The 19,469-nt window shown below is 37.1% G+C and overlaps 1 protein-coding gene across 3 annotated transcripts in view; it reads left to right on the forward strand.

The window, feature by feature from the left end:
• The window catches only part of LOC123307349 (transcription factor AP-2-epsilon), a 249,269-nt gene that overhangs the window by 45,283 nt on the left and 184,517 nt on the right, over positions 1–19,469 (forward strand). For all 3 annotated transcript variants that reach the window (XM_044889620.1, XM_044889623.1, XM_044889626.1), the window contains exon 2: positions 3,576–3,620. In XM_044889620.1, the coding sequence (XP_044745555.1) occupies positions 3,582–3,620 (39 nt within the window). In that variant the 5' untranslated portion in view covers positions 3,576–3,581. The remainder of the gene's footprint in view (positions 1–3,575; positions 3,621–19,469) is intronic.

Raw genomic sequence — 19,469 nt, forward strand, 5'->3', positions numbered from 1 at the left:
CCAAGATGGCTGAGATACAACTCCTAGAAGTTGTACAAAATTTCACTGAATTTCTAGTACGGGACTGTGGAAGGTGACTCAGGCATTGCAAAAACGAAACAAATCATAAACATATGGCTGGACAATGAATGGTTCATCGGATTAGATGCATCAAGTCACTTTTCAGAGAATCATAGTTGTTGTATCCTGCAATTTAAGGTGAAAAAAAAAATCAGAAAATCGAGGCAGTTTCTTGAAAGTGCTTATGTTAGTTATGTTGAAAAAGTGCTATGATGTTTCCCTATTTGATCCCATTTTTACGACGATGGTTGGAATGTTCGAACAAAAAGATTGTTATGTCCATTGTGAAATTCGTGAATAATTTAGACGAATGTTATTGGTGAGATTTTGAAGTATTATTCTATTTCTTAAAACTTGTGTCCTAAGTCTTTTCTGTCAGTTGATATCGAAATGAGCCATTTCACCATTACCACGTAAATATCGAACGAGACAATATCCTAAACGAAACTACATGGTCGAATCAGGAGATAAGTTTTTTCCCAATGCTTTGCGATAATTCAGATAACAAACGGTCTAGGGTCGTATAAGAATCTATTTGAGAAATCATTTAAACTTTTTTTTGTCATTTTGAAATTATGGTATAGGTGATTTTTGGTGAAACGCTTCATTTTGACCCGTTTTATCTTTTGTTGAAAAAAAGCCTCACCTTCAAATGCAAATATCAAAAGATATTTTTAATCTGTAAGCATCGTTGGGTGAGCTCAGTAGATAGGTATCTAATTTTCGATGGGTGGTGATCACCCATTAGCTGTAAATTTGAACAAGCGTACTAAAGTTCCTGAGTCAGTGCACAATTACAACTGAATTTAAAATCATTTTTGTTGTAATATATGTACATGCTCTTGCCATAGCTTGTTCCTGAAGAAGTATATCTATATTTCATCCACTCTGATCTGTACTCGTATCTACCAGATAAGAGATCACCGATAACTTATTCGGTATGTGCCGAAATTATTGCGACAAAATTTGGTAACAAAATAAAGAGACCCCTAAATCCATCCCCAAAATAGGTAGCACTATATGAGATTTCGCATATCAGAAATTTCTTATGCAGGTACCTACCAAATTAAGTGATTTTAGTATGACCGACTTCTATATACAGTCTATCCACTCTAAGTATTTGTAACTGCAATTTTTATACCGTTCTAAAGATCATCATCCACATCCACATCCAACCCTCCAACTTTTGTACCTATGTGTGTCATGTGTCAAGACTGGAACAATATTTGGATTGGGTTGACCCGATCCTTTCGTGTATGCCTCGAGTGCCTCGTTCTGGTTCGAGCCAAGTGGGGACCCGGCCTTAAATGAGACAGGCACACGCTCGCGGTCCATTATTCAAATTGATTTTAAATTGGGAATATCGTTAACCAGCTGAGATATTTTATTCAATTTTTTACGTTAAAGGTGATCGTCCAAATGCCATTCAGCGCTGAAAGAAGGACCCGCTAGGCCCGGTCTCCATTTTGGACGGGCTCTTATACGTCCTTTTAATATTTGTAATTGCAATGTCGTGCCCCTATAATCCGGACTTTCGCCGCATGATGTTTCCTCATTAGGAATGACAAGATTTTCTTAGTTTATGTTTATTTGATGCCCCAAATTGGCATGGTTGAGTTTCGAGATTTCGCATTGTGGTTTTAGACGGCCTGAAACGATTGTCCTTAGGCTGATTGTAACAATGTAGGACTGGGTAAATGCGTGTTTTAGTTTTTAGGATTTTCGGAATGAGTTTCGGGAGATCATGGGTATGTAATCAGGGTTTACCCACTCAGGATGATACACAATTTGATGAGCGGTGATAACTCTTGGTTTATATTCGCTTCGTAAATCGAGTCTGGGTTTCGATCTGAATTGGATCTCGTTGTATACTAGATGGCGCTCGATTGCTTATTAATACTCAGAAGCTACTACTAATATTGAATTGAGATCCGTCAATTCCAAGAGTTTTTCATCGGAGTGTGAGTTGTGTTGCTCTGAAGAGGTCGAATGAGTACTACCCATGGCCAACATCTACTCTTTTTGTTGAATAACATACTCGAACAAATATTTCCGTCTCTTATTATATATTCACGGTGGCATTTTTTCTTATTTTGAAGCTAATGAGTCAAGAATAACGAAAAGAATATAATCTGACAGTTTCAGTATGCCAAAACAATAAAAATTGTCCATAACGCTCACAAAAATCAGTTTTTTTGAATTATCTCCTCTCCTGTGCTTCAAATTGTTTTCGCATTCATTATAAAAGTTGTAGAGCATAACATCTTCTACAAATTTTGTCCGAAGCAATTTTTCTACATTGACCTTGGTCTTTCGCATGTGTGGCTAAGCTCCTCGGCCTTATCACCGTCTAACTAGAAAACGGTTAGAAGTATCTATTCCAATACAGTTCCTTTGATTTTACATGGTGAGCCTCCGACTCATACAAATATATTAACAGTAGATTCTTCAGATCAAAAGGGATACTTTTTTCTCTTACTATTTTTTCGGATTCGGCACTAATAAAAAGATAAAGCCATTTTAATTTTTCATAATGAGCTGTGTCACCGGTGGAAAAACAAAACCATCTTCATAAATCTGGTGACACTACACATCTTTGGATCTTTTAAACAGAGTTGCATTCAGCCAAGGTACACAATTTTTCGAATTCCACAGATATTTTTTATTTTTGAACATCAAATTACTCGAAAACGGCGCAGTATACGAGAAAATATGAGGAATCCTTTTATTTTGCAAAATGTTCAAATATTCATTAGATAGTGTCCAACTTATTCTCAAGAGTTGGTTGTTTGACTTTTTGGTAATTTTATGGTACGTAATGGTCATAATGAGAAACTGGAAGACGTAGGTGATATCTTTTATTCTAAAAAGATTCATCAAATAAATAGAAAACTATATTCCGAAATTCATTTCATGCTATAAAAACCGTTTGTGAGAATTGAAAATGAAATTTTTTGTTTTTTCAACTGCCTGTATCTTTTAAACCGAGCCAATTCGGAAAAAAATGGTAAAGGAAAAAAGTGTTTCCTTCAAACATAAGAATCTACTGTCAAAATATTTGTACGAATCAAAGACTCATCCTGTATATTGCTGAAGTAGCCATAAAACTGTTAGCTGTATCCGTCCCGACTGTTCATGAACTACGAACTAGAAGGAAATTTTGGTCATATGCCATTGTTTTCGTCTGCATGGATTCTGATCTAGGGGGATATTGAGTTGGATTTCGTTGCTTACTAGATGGCGCTGGAGTACTTTATAATACTCAGAAGCTACTACTAGTATTTAATTAGGACCCGTCAATTTCAAGCGTTTTATATCGGAGTAAGAGTTGTGTCGCTTTGGCAGGGTCAAATGAGATAGGAACCATGATCAGCATCTACTCTTCTTTGATGTAACACCTATTGTTATTCAACGTTATATGCGTCTGAAGTGATTCTTATCATTTATGATTAACATTATGGGCTGAAGGTTATATGCTATTATATGTATAATGATAACAGGCATTTTTTTTCCAGAGAGAGATGTCGTTTATCGCTACTCTGGACTGTAACAACTGGCAGGTAAGCGAATACATACATTTATTGGTCGGAAAATTTAACTTGCTATTTTACTGATTACGAATTGTCCACATGTCCCTTTGATTTGATGAAGATGACATTCAATCAAATATGTCATAATATGAAGAGGAACTTTGTTCTTCACATTTTACTACAACATGAAAAAAATTGACAGGATCAGGTAAAATCACAAATAATACACGTTCTCAAATTCCCTCACTTTTGTGGAGAATCTTCAGCTTCTCAAAATATCTTCAATGAGAAAAGTGAAGAACTTAAAAACGGAAAATGTGTGTGGTGTTTGTTCAGCGTCGTCCCTTCTTGCTGTGGGTAACTGTGGCGGAAATAGTCATTCAGGAAGCGTCGCTAGACGGGAAATGAGATCTCAGTGTCGTCCTGATTGAATCATTCCGCTCTGACTGCTTTTCTGAACCCCCGCGTAAGTTAGTTTGAACTAAAATGACCGTCTGCCAACTTATTTACGTCACTACTCTTCGGTAACTTTCCTGAACTTGCGATAAAAGAAGATATTAGTATGAATCTTTTACGTTAGATACTTTACACTCACTCTGTATACGTAGGTAGAGTCATTCCGGGCAACTGTGCGCACTTTTGTCTTTCAAGCCATACCCTGTTTGAAATGCTGAAGCTAGGAAAATTAAAACATATTCATAAGATAGAGAATTTTCTAATCTATAAAAAAACATCAAAAAACAAACAAACAAAAACGTTTTCTTTCCGCAAAAAGAAATTTAATGGTTAAAGTCGGAGTGCGTTCACATGCCCCGTATTGCGGGTAAGTGTCCGCACCCTGACGGGGTAAGTGAACGCAGTGCTTAGTGAACCACACAATCAAAACAAATCACAAAATAATTTCATCAAAATGTTACAATATTAGAGAAATGCTGTTCATTGTCAATACAGAAGCGCCTTTTTACAAGCACTGCATCATTGTTCGTGCCAACATTCCTGGTGAACACAACACTTGATACATTCCCCTGTTGGTGGCTCTTCATATTTTTCTGAACAAATAGGACAATATTGATCTAGTCTTGAGCGAGAAAATCAACAATGTCATAATTTATTCCTCACTGAACTAATTCCCATAAAATGAATCTATGTGCACACTTACCCGCGCACACTTTCCCCAGTAAGCCAAAATTTGAATTAACGTTCTTATAGAGTTGAGCAGCTAAGAGAACCTAAAATTTAGATTAATATGCGCATAATCGAATAAAATATTGTTTAACACTGTCGGACTCGGAACTTGGACCTGGCAGAATTTGCGGAGATGCTAAAAATTATCAAGAAAACTAGTGAATTTGATTGATTGCAAATAAAAAGTTAACGAAACGTCGCACGGCGCACTCCTATGAAAAACTAATATGGCGATTCTGCGCCCTTGCTTCACCCAAATGAACCCCTCTTTCATACATTGCATAGTCGAGATATACGTACTGCGCACACTTACCCTCTGCGCTCAGTTATCCAAAATGACTATGATTCTGGAGTCTTCTTTTAGAATCTCATGAATACATTCTATATCAAAACGTGGAACTGTTTCTCAAAACTGAGCATCTTCTCTCGCGAGAAATCTTGAAGAAATCCCCCGTAACCTTAGTGCGTATTCGCCGGCATCGTTAACCTTGAGAAATTCCTGAACCTCGGCCTTAACAACATCATCAATTTCCTCTTGGACCCGCAGTAACTTCGGTTAAATAATAACAATAATAATAAACTTCTCCTTTATAGTCATGCGATGTAAAACAAAGGGAGAACATCAAATCGAGGCATCCGTGGCTCAGCGCCGAACCATAGAGATAAGAGGATCGTTTAAAGTTCATAATGAGTATCGAAGCATAGAATCGGCCAGATGGCCCGAGGTGCAGCGCCGATGCACATCTACAGCGAGAAGAAGAACTTATGGTACGCCTACATCACCGTTTCTCGAGAGCGAGCTGCACCTGTCGCAACCTACCAGCCACGGCATGGAATTTATCCAGCTATTATACGTTCTTGCACACTTATTACCACGAATTGAATTGTTTATACGGTGCGCTATAAAGTACGGAGATAAGATCTTGGCGTGGCTATGGATACATACGTATAAGCTGCATGATATACATACATTTAGTTTCTCCGGCACGCATCATTGTTTGGCTGATGGCGTGTATACCTTTATGTGGAAGTTTCAACAAGCCTTACACTGTGGGTAGATACCAGATATGCGTATTCCATACCAAGTTGCATTGATCCCAAAATATTCTATTTATCATCCAACCTAACCATCTCCAATCAAAAGCGAAACAATTTTTTGACGTACGAGAATGTATTGATGTCTTGTTAGCCTAGACCAGTTCCATGCATACAAAAAATATTGCGTTACCATAGCAACGAACAATAACTCATTAGAAGGGTCAGAGTGAAGTTTGAGGTGAAAAAAGTAAACCAGAGTTACGCAATAAATTGAAAGAAAGAAGATGTCCTTCGAATTGTGACAATCGAAAAATTGGAGTATCGAGCCATCATCAAGTACCTGTATTTAAAAGGGTTAAGGGGTAAGCAGCTTTACGAAGATATGCTTAATACCCTTGGTGATCAATGTCGTTCGTATGCGACCGTGAAAAATTGGACTGCAGGCTTCAAAAGAGGTAAATTTTCTATTGAAGATGATGACCGATCGGGAAGGCCACTTTCTTTGTCAGTCCCCGAAAATATCGATGACATGATTTTATCAGACCGTCGAATTGGGCTAGAAGGGATATTTGAAGCACTGAATTTTTCATACGAACGCGTTCATCATATAGTTCACGTCAATTTGGACATGAGAAAAATTGCTGCAAAATGGATCCCCAAATGTTTGAATGTTGACCAAAAGCGTGCAAGGGTAGAAGCATCACGTTCGATCTGTGCTCGATTTGAAAACGATGTAGACTTCTTAAACTGAATTGTTATTATTGATAAGACTTGGGTACATTTCTACGATCCAGAAACAAAGCAACAATCGATGGAATGGCGACACTCTGCTTCTCCGAAACCTAAGAAGTTTTGTGTCCAAAAATCTGCTGGAAAAGTTCTTGCTTCAGTTTTTTGGAATTGCCATGGAGTAATCATGATTGATTTTTTGGATAAGGGTAGGACAATAATCGGAAATTACTATTCGACATTACTGATTACTCTACAGGAAAAAATTAAAGAGAAAAGACGCGGAAAGCTATCCGAAGGTGTTTTGTTTTTACAGGACAACGCCCCTGCACACAAATCTCATGTTGCCATGCAAAATGTTCGTGATTTAGTGAATTACTAGAACACCCCCCTTATTCGCCAGATTTGGCTTCATCCGACTTCGGCTATCATCTCTTTCCTCCACTGAAAAAAAGTTTTAAAGGTCGTAAATTTTCTTCCAACGAGGAGGTAATAAAAGCTGTGGAGGTATATATGGTTTGTAGAGCAAGAAGAAACATTTTTTTTGAAAGGTCTAGAGACGTTGCAGGTTCGCTGTAAAAAATGCATCCAATAAAGAGACAATATGTTGAGTAATAAAATATTTTGACGTTGAAATTTTGTTTGGTTCTATAGTAAGCTAAGAATGATATTTAAAAAAACTGTTATCCATTTCGATATTTAGTTTTCCGACTTTATTCTTAACACCTTAGTCTTGATAGTTTTGTCAACCAAGAAGTTCTGATCAATTAAATAATTTGGGATATGAAAAGTTAGTTCAATAGATAATATATGCAGGATTACCACAAAACCACTTTGTATGGAATCAAAAACCGGAAATAACAGCGATAATATCTTATGTTAGTTGTGGAGTCACTGATTGAGATTTCGTCCTGAACAAAGTTAGGGGTTGATGCTTTTTCTGACCGTACGTGGGGGAGTGTTAGCATCGATGACATGCTCGATGTAGCACGTCACCAGTTCGATCAACCGTCTTTGTAGAAGAGGGTTGTTTCACTGATGACTGACTCCTCGAGATATATAACCGAGCGAATGACTTTTGCAATTATTCTTCTTCAATTTTCCATTCGTTTATCGTTCGTAGTCAGAAAGTGATTTTTTTTATTCGTGTTTCGACAAAACTTCGGAAAGGTTTAGTGCTAGCCTTTCTATGAAGTGCTCTCGAATTACTGGGCACTAAGCTTGGAGAGTGCTCAGGAGGACAAAATGACAAGAGCTTTCACAGGCACTAAGCACATTGCTTTGAAAGGGCCCTGGTTAGATCAGATGTGACTTCCAGAGAAATAATGAAGGAGATTGAAGGGGACACTTGTTAGATTTGGTTCATCTTAGCAATGAAATGTCGTCAGCAGTCAAAAGACAACAAAAAACAGCGTTGTCAGACTCTCAAACTAATCCTAGCTTTTACTGGTGACATTAGTCATAACGAATTTTCGTATGAAATGGAAGATCAGTTCATCAGTTCATTCAGGATGTAATCTCACACACATGTGTCACACATTCTGTACAAATCCAGTTTGAATTGCTATCAAATCAACTATTGAACGATGCAAAGATATACTGGGTGTGCCATTTGAAAAATGAGAAAGTGGAAGCCCGTTTCTGGATATAACCGGAAATTGCAGAGGTCTGAAATTATTTCAGGGAAAAAGTTCATTGTCGAAAACTCTAACATGCGAATTTTCAGCAGAAAATTGTGATTAAATTTCTATAAACATTTAATAGGACATCGTGAATCATGCAAAATCATGAAAGCAGCTGCGTAAAGAGCCAACAAAATATAATCCTTCAGATTTTCATAGCCATCTGAAGACGAATTTTTTGGCAATTTGTCCGTTTAGAAGTAAGAAGAAGAAGTATTTTAACACATGAATGGAAAATTTTTACTTGGTTCCACTTCCCAGCAACCGTTCAAAGACAGCGTGCTTTAATTTTATAATTTGTAGTTCATAGACCCAGATTATGATACAAGTGTAATAAAATAATCCATTTTTTTCCTCCCCTACTCATTTCTCGTAGAAAAAATCCAACTAACCAATCCTGTTTGTACCCAACAATGCTCACACCTTATAATCTTCGCCTTGCTTTGTACTAAAACTTTCCCAGTCTAATAACAGTGTCACACATTCCGTACAAATCCAGATTTAATTAGTGAACCTCGGCCGGCATGACCGAGAAGGACCCTAAAAAATGGAAAACTCCAGATTGGTCCGAAATGGGTGTTATTTCGTCGGAGGTAATTTACCGTTTCTTCCCAATGTGACTCTACGATGCTGTAATAACGTGTAATTGCAAAGCGCGTTTTGTGTTTCTTTCCTAACAATGTAATTGTGACGTTATCGCGTGACGTTTTCTCGCTCTATTCCGAAAGATATAATGGAATTTTTGTATCGCGTGTGTGGCATGCGCTGCCGCTACACGTTATTTTGAATGCTCATTGTGGGCCGTAATGGAATGCCTCGAAGTATAATCAAATGGCATTTTTTTCCGGGCAGGATAGGACGAATTATGCGGAGGTGGAATTTCGATTAATCTGTTCAATTTCCTATTTCAGATGACTGTAGGTGAAGGAATTAGGTTCAGGCGGTTGTATACAGGGTGTTCCTAAATTGAACGTGCAAACGAAAAGGGAAGATTCCTTAGGTGAGTTTAAGAAAAAAAAGTCCCATAAACATGGGGTCGCAAACGTTTCGTTTTCGAGATACAGAGTGTTGAAGTTTGAATTTTTTTCAAGTTTTTTTCTCGAAATCGTTGGTAGATACGACAAAACTACAAGAGACCGAAAAGTTTGGTATAAGAACAAAGCTTCTTTTTACATTTTTTCAAATTAACAGTTGCTCACCAAAAAAAAGTTCTGCGGAAGAACAGGTGGCAGTGTTCCAGAAAAAATATCACCCTGTAGATCTATAGAATCGAAATTGCCATGTCACATGGTGAGAACTCTAAAATGTAATATCTATGCCAAATTTCAGTTGAATATCTTGTGAAGTGTAAATACTATGAAAAAAAAACTTGAAAAAAATTCAAACTTCAACACTCTGTATCTCGAAAACGAAACGTTTGCGACCCCATGTTTATGGGACTTTTTTTTCTTAAACTCACTTAAGGAATCTCCCCTTTTAGTTTGTACATTCACTTAAGGAACACCCTGTAGAGAAACAATATACTTCAAGGAGTCTATCTGCCGTAAGATGAAAACATGTAAATGGAAGTCAGTGTTCTCAAACTTAGTTAATAGTCGAAATGAATTGCATAGTAGCGTTCTTAATAATCAATAATGGATAGTGATAACGATACGGGTATCAGTAACAATCCAATCCTCCAAAGTTGAGGGAATTGGTAACTAGGGCGTAGGAAAAAACTGAGTTCTTCGAACTCTAAAATCTACTGTTAAAATATTTCTATTCTACAACTCAAACTCTCACCCTGTATAATGTTACTAAATATTCACATTACCGTCACCCCAAAATTCGTAATTTCGAACAAACAACTAACAGCAAACCACGATGAATATTCATCAGACGGATAAAATCGACAAATACAAGCCATCAGCATCAGACCTAAAATATTTCGACGTAGGTAATAAAATATTGTTGCAGACATGTATTCCAAACAACATCATGCAAATATTATTCGGAGTAAAGCAACTTATTCAAATCGCGTCCCTGCCATCAAAGTAGCTGAAGGAAGTAAATAAAAAACATTTAATATTGTTCTTGAACGGAATAACTGCGGCTTCGTTAAAAGATAATTTAATTTCTCATCTCCTCCTCTCCATCTTCTTCCCGCTTATTTTGCCCCGGTCTTACTTCAAATCTATTTATGCGAATTGACGAAGAATGAGCTGCTCTGTATTTTGATCAGCGGAAGACGATGAGAACGATGCCATCGGTCCTTCTAGGTTTGTACGAGGATGTATTGATATCTAGTTAGCCTAGACCAGTTCCATGCATAAAAAAAATATTGCGTGACCATGGCAACGAACAATAACTCATTAGAAACGTCAGTGTGAAGTTTGAGGTAAAAAAGTAAACCAGAGTTACGCAATAAATTAAAAGAAAGAAGATGATGTCCACCGAAATTGTGAAAATCGAAAAATTGGAGTATATCGAGCCATCATCTAGTACCTGTATTTAAAAGGGTTAAGAGGTAAGCAGATTTACGAAGATATGCTTTATACCCTTGGTGATCAATGTCCTTCGTATGCGACCGTGAAAAATTGGACTGCAAGCTTCAAAGGAGGTGAATTTTCAATGGAAGATGATGACCGATCGGTAAGGCCAGTTTCTGTGTCAGTCCCCGAAAATATCTAGGCAGTTCATGACATGATTTTATCAGACCGTCGAATTGGGCTAAAACGGATATCTGAAGCAGTGAATATTTCATACTAACGCGTTCATCATATAGTTCACGTCAATTTGGACATGAGAAAAAATGCTGCAAAATGGATCCCCAAATGTTTGAATGTTGACCAAAAGCGTGCAAGGGTAGAAGCATCGCGTTCGATCTGTGCTCGATTTGAAAACGATGTAGACTTCTTAAACCGAATTGTTACTATGGATGAGACTTGGGTACGTTTCTACGATCCAGAAATAAAGCAACAATCGATGGAATGGCGACGCTCTGGTTCTCTAAGACCTTGGAAGTTTCGTGTCAAAAATCTGCTGGAAAAGTTCTTGCTTCAGTTTTTTGCGATTGCCATGGAGTAATCATGATTGATTTTTTGGATAAGGGTAGACCAATAACCGGAGATTACTATTCGACATTACTGATCACTCTACGGGAAAAAATCAAAGAGAAAAGAAGCGGAAAGCTATCCAGAGGTGTTTTGTTTTTGCAGGACGACGCCCCTGCACACAAATCTCATGTTGCCATGCAAGAAATTCGTGATTTAGGGTTTGAATTACTAGAATACCACCCTTATTCACCAGATTTGGCTCCATCTGACTATCATCTCTTTCCACAACTGGAAAAAAGTTCAGAAGGTCGTGAATTTTCTTCCAACGAGGAGGTAATAAGAGCTGTGGAGTTCTGGTTTGCAGAGCAAGAAGTACCGTTTTTTTTTTTTGGAAAGTTTAGAGACGTAACAGGTTCGCTGAAAAATGCATCCAATTAAGAGGAGAATATGTTGAGTAGTGAAATATTTTGACTGTTTGTTTGGTGCTATAGTAGGCTAAGAATTTGTCAATACATATATCCTCGTATGTTCTAAGGTTTTCAAGGTTAGACCATCAATTTCCCCCTTCTAAAAAAATCACATGTCGATCCGGCACCGCCCTCTCATTACATTTTCTCCAAACGGCGATGAATAATCAAAAGTCATTCACGGTCAGAATTTTCCATGATTTATGCCCCATTTTAATTTCTCCGCGGCGGAGGGAGAAAAGGCTCCGGGGTAACGATATATAAATCAAAATCCTCGAAACCTCGAATTATCCCATTAAGATAGCTCATCCCGTTCAACTGCAGACGGATCAATTTATCGGATGCGAGAGATGGAGCTGCGGTGAGTTATCGGCGCGCCCGCCATTAAAAACAATTAGGCCGTGATGAGTTTCGCGTCCGATCCTGATTGCGCTTAATTCCAGTGATTAGAGACAGATTCGTGTTATTTGGGTCATGCAAGTAACAATTAGTATTCGATTATTAAACAAACACCTATATTAATCAATTCCTGTAATTAGTTTGGCTACATGCTGCAATTATGTGAAATTACCAATCCTGATATAACTTAATATGCCCCGGTAACTGGGCCCGGAATGTCTGTGTTTAGCGGGTAATTTGGTAGCCGCCGCTGCTGCACCGGATCAAAATGAAAAACCGGGCCCGGACGAAAATGATATCGTATAATTGCCGCCGCGATGCTCTATAGGTACGATTTATCTTCCCATTTACGTAGTTGATAACTTCATGGATTTAATTACGAACGCTAGGATAGTTTCCCAAGAGGGTACATTTGAGATTGAGGACGTTAAACCAAAAATCTCTGTGCTTCACCATAATACTATACTTCATTCAATTTTATTTTAGCAGTCGGTTGGCCATGGAAATTTGACACATTTCATTGTGTATAGTACGAAAATGTGGGGTTATGAAGCTTGTCAAAACATTTTTGGGTTTTAAATCAACGCTATGTTGCCCGTTCTACGTAAAAGTTTCTGTTATTACGTATTTTATCGCAATGTCGAATCTCTTCGGAAAATATGTGACGAACGCTATTGAAGTTTATACGAACTGATTGAAGGCATACCAAATCCAGTTATTTTGCATGGAAAATACGAGAGATCAGTATAATACCATAATATGCACTAGCTTGAGGAGAGTTGATGTTCGTTATCTTCTTTGGCTAACATCATTTGTCAGGCCCGGATCTACGATTTTTTCTGACCGGGGCAAAAATTCATGATGGCGCCCACCCACCCCCTCTAAGGTTCTTAGGAAACATATAATTGCACATTCGTCATCGCGATTTCAACCCGAAATATTTTTTTTCACTAATTCGAGGTCGTTGATTACGAATATGCAATTAGATTTTTCCTAGAATGAGTACTTAAAAAAAAAAATAACTCTTATTTTTTTTCCCATTGTTCCATTAAAAGTTATTTTTTTCTCAAAGTACTCATCTTAGCAAAAATCTAGTTGCTTATTCGTAATCTTAGACCACGAATTAGTAGAAAAAATGACTCGGGTTGAAATCGTTCGAAAAATAAAAAAGTTTGCTTTTACAAGAATGTCGTTTGCAACCCTCGCTCACCTATCGTTTTTACCCGCGCTTTACGAACGAAATTATTCCGAACGAAAATTAATTTTTTCAGCGACATATATCGACCCGGGTTATTTTACTCATTAATTCGAGGTCGTAGATCACGAATATGCAATTTGATTTTTTGTAGGATCAGTATTTTGAGAAAGAAATCACTTTAAGTGCAAAATTTCGAAGAAATCGGTCAACTTTGAGGAAGGTGTAGCAGCCAGAAAAAAAGCACTAGTCATATGCTGATTTTTTTGTGATAGATTGGTTCTTTGCGAATAGAAAAAACCACACTTCATTCATCTACCGCTAACAGTTTAGATTTTATAATTTTTTCCGCGAAGGTCCAAAATTTCCGATTTTCCATCGACCATAACTTGAAAACTTAATTTTTAAAAAATATCTGTTTGCATATTCGTGTTCTACGCCCTCGTATTAGTGTACAGTACGAATTTGGTTTTGATCGGAGACCAAAAATATTTTTCAAAAAATTCATACAGTATGGAAAATTCGGAAAATTTTCGACCTCTCCGATTTCCACCAATATTGTTGTATTTACGGAATCGAAGGCGTAGATTATGAATATGCGAACAGAATTTTGCTGAAGGGATTAGTTTTCAAGTTATGGTCCATAAAAAATCGGAAATTTTGGCCCTTAGTTCCAGATGGAATGGGGATGAGTCGGTAATTCCCTAGGCAAAGAAATTACTGGCTCTATGCTTTCGACAATTTGTAGACATATCCCATCTTTTAACCTATTTCACCCAAGTGTGGCGGTCATTCCTAGATGACTGAATAATACATATACAGTCAATTGATCCCTCATTGATTTTGAAGATTTTTGGCATAATGATGGTTTATCATGTTTCCATTCTACGGTTTCGATTTTAGCTCTAGGAAATTAATTTTTTCCGAGAAACTAAAAAAAAAATTTCAACCTCTGGTTGATTTTGGCGCCCCCTTGAGCTGACGCCCGGGGCAAGCGCCCCGCTTGCCCCCCCCTAGATCCGGGCCTGTCATTTGTAGATTTCAAAAATATTAACCCGAAGATGAAATGCATATGATGCAGTGGTTGGAAATGGGTATCTCCCGAAGGAATTAACAGATAATTACAAGAATGTTAAATTCTTCAACAAAAATCATCTTGCATCAATATAAGTAAAAGGAATTGAAGAAAGTTTCAAGTTAAGATGCAACTTCACCTTTGAACAAAAATTTCACATGAATAAACAAGTAACTGGGCAACTTGCGCGTATTTGTGGCTATTCATCTTAATAAATTGATGTAATAATAATAATTAGGTATTTATTAGTACCTTAAGACATTCACATTGTATAGGACAAGTCAAATGAAAAATAGAAAAATCTATTTTAGGGAACCTATTCTCCGATGACATTTATCGAAAATCCTGTAGTAAACTTTTCGGATTAATTTACTCAAACATAAAATTCTCAAATGCCACCACTTTTTTGGGTCTCCCAATAGAAGGAAATTCTTTGTCATCCTCTTCATTCACAATCTTTCTGATTGTGGAAATATTCATCTGAAATATATGTCGTTTGGATTCAGATGAAACATTATATGAATTCTCTTACATTGAATATGTTCGCTACCGTCTGACGTATTGTGGATTTTAGAATATCAGGGTATAACTATTTGAATGAGCGGACCTGAATTCTAAATAGCACTTCCTGAAACCCTGTCTCTTTTTTCAATCACTTTCGGCATTTTCCTAATGATATTAGTTGTGGCAACGGCGTTATGACATTAACGACATTTCATGAGTGCCAACCTTACTCCGTTCTAGTTACAAAAACTTGAGAAAATTATTTCATGGCCAACCAACTGCTAAAATAAATTTGAATGAAGTATAGTAGAGTCATTCGGGGCAACTGTGCGCACTTTTGCCTTTCAAGGCATACCCTGTTTCAAATGTTGAAGCTAGGAAAATTAAAACATATTCATAAGATAGAGAATTTTCTAATCTATAAGAAAACATCAAAAAGCAAACAAACAAAAAAGTTTTCTTTCCGCAAAAAAGAATATAATAGAGAAAGTCGGAGTGCGTTCACATGCCCCGTATTGCGGGTAAGTGTGCGCACCCTCACAGGGTAAGTGAACGCAGTGCTTAGTGAACCACACAATCAAAACAAATTACAAAATAATGTCAACAAAATGATACAATATTAGAGAAATGCTGTTTATTGTCAATACAGAAGCGCCTTTTTACAAGCAGTGCATTATTGTTCGTGCCACAATTCCTGGTGAACACAACACTTGATACATTCCCCTGTTGGTAGCTCTTCAGATTTTTCTGAACAAATAGGACAATATTGATCGAGTCTTAACCAAGAAAATCAACGATGTCATAATTTATTCCTCACTGAACTATTGCCCATATAAAGAATCTATGCGCACACTTAACCGCGCACACTTTCCCCAGTAAGCCGAAATTCGAATTCACGTTCTTATAGAGTTGAGCAGCTAAGAGAACCTAAAATTTTTTATTATATATTTAGATTAATATGCCCATGATCAAATAAAATATTGTTTAACACTGAGTGACTCAGAACTTGGACCTGGCAGAATGTGCAGAGAAGCTAAAAATTAACAAGAAAACTAGTGAATTTGATTGATTGCAAATGAAAAGTTAGAAACGTGGCACGGCGCACTCCTATAAAAAACTAATATGACGATTCTGCGCCCTTGCTTACCCAAATGAACCCCACTTTGGCCACTTTCATACATTGCATAGTCGAGATATACGCACTGCACACACTTACCCACTGCGCTCAGTAACCCCGAATGACTCTATAGTCTGTTCTCAGAAACTATGAAATGTCTTCATGCCAGCAGCAACCTCCTTGGAATTCGCACGAAACCGAGCGATTTCTGAGACATTATGTTGTCAACACTATGCTGTGTTGTCGGTGCACTATCGATTTATTGCAATCGTTTCGTTTTAGCCAAATAGTTAGGTTAGGTTCAGGTTAGTTTTAAATCTAGATAGAAACTCAACATTGGACGAACTCGAATGAACGCTAAAGTAAGTCGAATATACAGGGTGAGTCCTTGACTCGTAGGTAAAAATATTTTAACGATAGATTCTTAAGGTCAAAAGAAACACTTTTTTTCTTTACCATTTTTGCCTAATCAGCTCGGTTTAAAAGATACGGGCTGTGTAAAAATAATAAAAAATTGTTACTTTTAGTTCTATTTCACAAACGGTTTTATCGAATGGAATGAATTTCGGAATATAGTTTTTCATTTATTTGAGGAATCATTTTCGAACACAAGATATCACCGACGTCCTCCATTTTTCTCATTATGACCATTACGTACCATAAAAATACCAAAAATTGAAAGAACCCAATTCTTGAAACTAAGTTGGACGCTATCTAATGAATATTTGACCGTTTCTTAAAATAAACGAATTGCTCATATTTTCTCGTATGATGCGCCGTTTTCGAGTAAGTTGATGTTCAAAAATTAAAAAGTATCAGTGAAATTTGAAAAATTTGGTACTTTGGGTGAATACAACTCTGTTTGAAAGATCCACGCATGTGTGGTGTCACAGATTTATCTAGTTATTCTGAAGGTAATTATGTTTTTCCAGGGGTGGCACAGCTCATTATGAAAACTTAAAATGATAATTTCTTTTTATCAGGCCCGAATTGGAAAAAATGGTATAGGAAAAAAGTGTTTCTTTTAACCTCAAGAATCTACTCTTAAAATATTTGTACGAGTCAAAAACTCACCCAGTACACTATTCAAGAATAATCAATATTATCTTATTTCTGGCAAATGTTTCATACTCGACTACCAAATTGCCAGAATCAACACATCCTCGTGGCACCACTGCTCATTTCTGCTCGCACCCGATTTCCATGATGGAAAAACGGAAAACCATTCGGATTTCCACTCGTTATCGAAAAGAGGGAGAAATTGAAATGCACCGGGAACAATAACACTCAACTGGCAGTGTTAGTTACCGCTGACAGGGAAGGGTCCTCGTGGACTCGTTAGCAGAACAAATATCCGAACACGTGACAATGCCCACTTCTGGTCCCATTGTTTCGGCCGTTCGTATCTTCGGATCTTTATGCCACAACAACGGAATATCGGGAGAAACTCATTAGACTTCGGGTCCCAGCCACATGTACCCGCCGCTTTGAATTTTCGCTTCATCCGAAGAAACTTCATCAGAGAGAAATGGGTAATAATGGAACCGCGAGTTGGGGTGTTGTAATCCAGTTCGTGGTTATCAGGTTGGTAACCCTGCCTAATGATAAGTTGCCTAAAATGCCATATTTGCCAAACAAAATGTCAACATTACAACCTTCCATTTTGCATAGCGGAGAAGAAGCTTGTTTTTATTAATCTGCCAGCGTGAAACACAATCTTTTTTCACCTCGTTGATGCTCTGTTCAGAATGTAGAAAGGAACAAGGTTGACCTTGTTTTAAACAGACCTTCAAAGCTCATTCACAGCGAACATCAAAATGGAAAAAGGAAATGATATTTCCTTACAGTTGTTAGTGTCCTACATAAATGATTGAAAACACGTTGTCTATAAGGAATTTATTCATATTTTAAAAATCTCGATGTATTGTAGAATACATTTTAAAATCAGTGTGTTATATCCTACAGCTATTTGACTAGAATTGTCATTACAACATTTTCCGAGAAAGAACTCGTGTTTTTACCCTTGCGATAGTCATTAAAACGTTTATATGTACAGGGTGTTCCTAAATTGAACGTACAAATGAAAAGGGGAGATTGCTAAAGTGAGTTCAAGAAAAAAAAGTCCCATAGACATGGGGTCGCAAACGTTTCGTTTTCGAGATGTGTTGAAGTTTGAATTTTTTTCAAGTTTTTTTCTCATAGCATCTACACTTCACAAGATATTCAACTGAAATTTGGCATAGATATTACATTTTAGAGTTCTCACCACGTGACATGACAATTTCGATTCTAGATCTACAGGGTGATATTTTTTCTGGAACACTGCCACCTGTTCTTCTGCAGAACTTTTTTTTGTTGAGCCACTTTTAATTTGAAAAAATGTAAAAAGAAGCTTTGTTCTTATACTAAACTTTTCGGTCTCTTGTAGTTTTGTCGTATCTACCAACGATTTCGAGAAAAAAATTTTTGAACGATTCTCTCGAAATCCTCGTGAAACCCAAATTATGATGGGCCACTTTGTAAGCTGTGGTGAATGAATTCAGTGCCAGTTTTGACACATCAGATCAGGAAAATTTCCATAAAAACTGACACTGAATTCATTCACCACAGCTTACAAAGTGGCCCATCATAATTTGGGTTTCACGAGTATTTCGAGAGAATCGTTCAAATTTTTTTTTTCGAAATCGTTGGTAGATACGACAAAACTACAAGAGACCGAAAAGTTTAGTATGAGAACAAAGCTTCTTTTTACATTTTTTCAAATTAACAGTGTTCACCAAAAAAAAGTTCTGCAGAAGAACAGGTGGCAGTGTTTCAGGAAAAATATCACCCTGTAGATCTTCTATCGAAATTGCCATGTCACGTGGCGAGAACTCTAAAATGTAATATCTATGCAAAATTTCAGTTGAATATCTTGTGAAGTGTAGATACTATGAGAAAAAAACTTGAAAAAAATTCAAACTTCAACACTCTGATGTATCTCGAAAACGAAACGTTTGCGACCCCATGTTTATGGGACTTTTTTTTCTTAAACTCACTTAAGGAATCTCCCCTTTTCGTTTGTACGTTCAATTTAGGAACACCCTGTATATCCTTACTTTTCTCTTGATGTTTTTGGCAATAAATCTAAGGCGGATCGGCCACCAAATACGAAGTTGCGCGAAGCTGAGCATTTTCAGTACTAATATAATCAACAAGCTACGAATAGAGTGACGTAGCTCATCATTTAGCATTGAAAACTCTCAGCTTCGCTCAACTTCGCATTCTGTGGCCGATCTCCCTAATGAAGCAGTTTTCACTGACTCAACCAGCTCTGGGTGAGTCCCAGAAATGGAAAATTCATCATCACTTATCATTTGTTATATTCGAAAATAATATAAATTAAATTTATATGCGTCAAGTTTGACAATTCAACATAAATAGGTTTCCATAGTAACGCAACCAATTTCATTA

Source organism: Coccinella septempunctata, chromosome 2, assembly GCF_907165205.1.
Source record: "Coccinella septempunctata chromosome 2, icCocSept1.1, whole genome shotgun sequence".
Taxonomy (NCBI): domain Eukaryota; kingdom Metazoa; phylum Arthropoda; class Insecta; order Coleoptera; family Coccinellidae; genus Coccinella; species Coccinella septempunctata.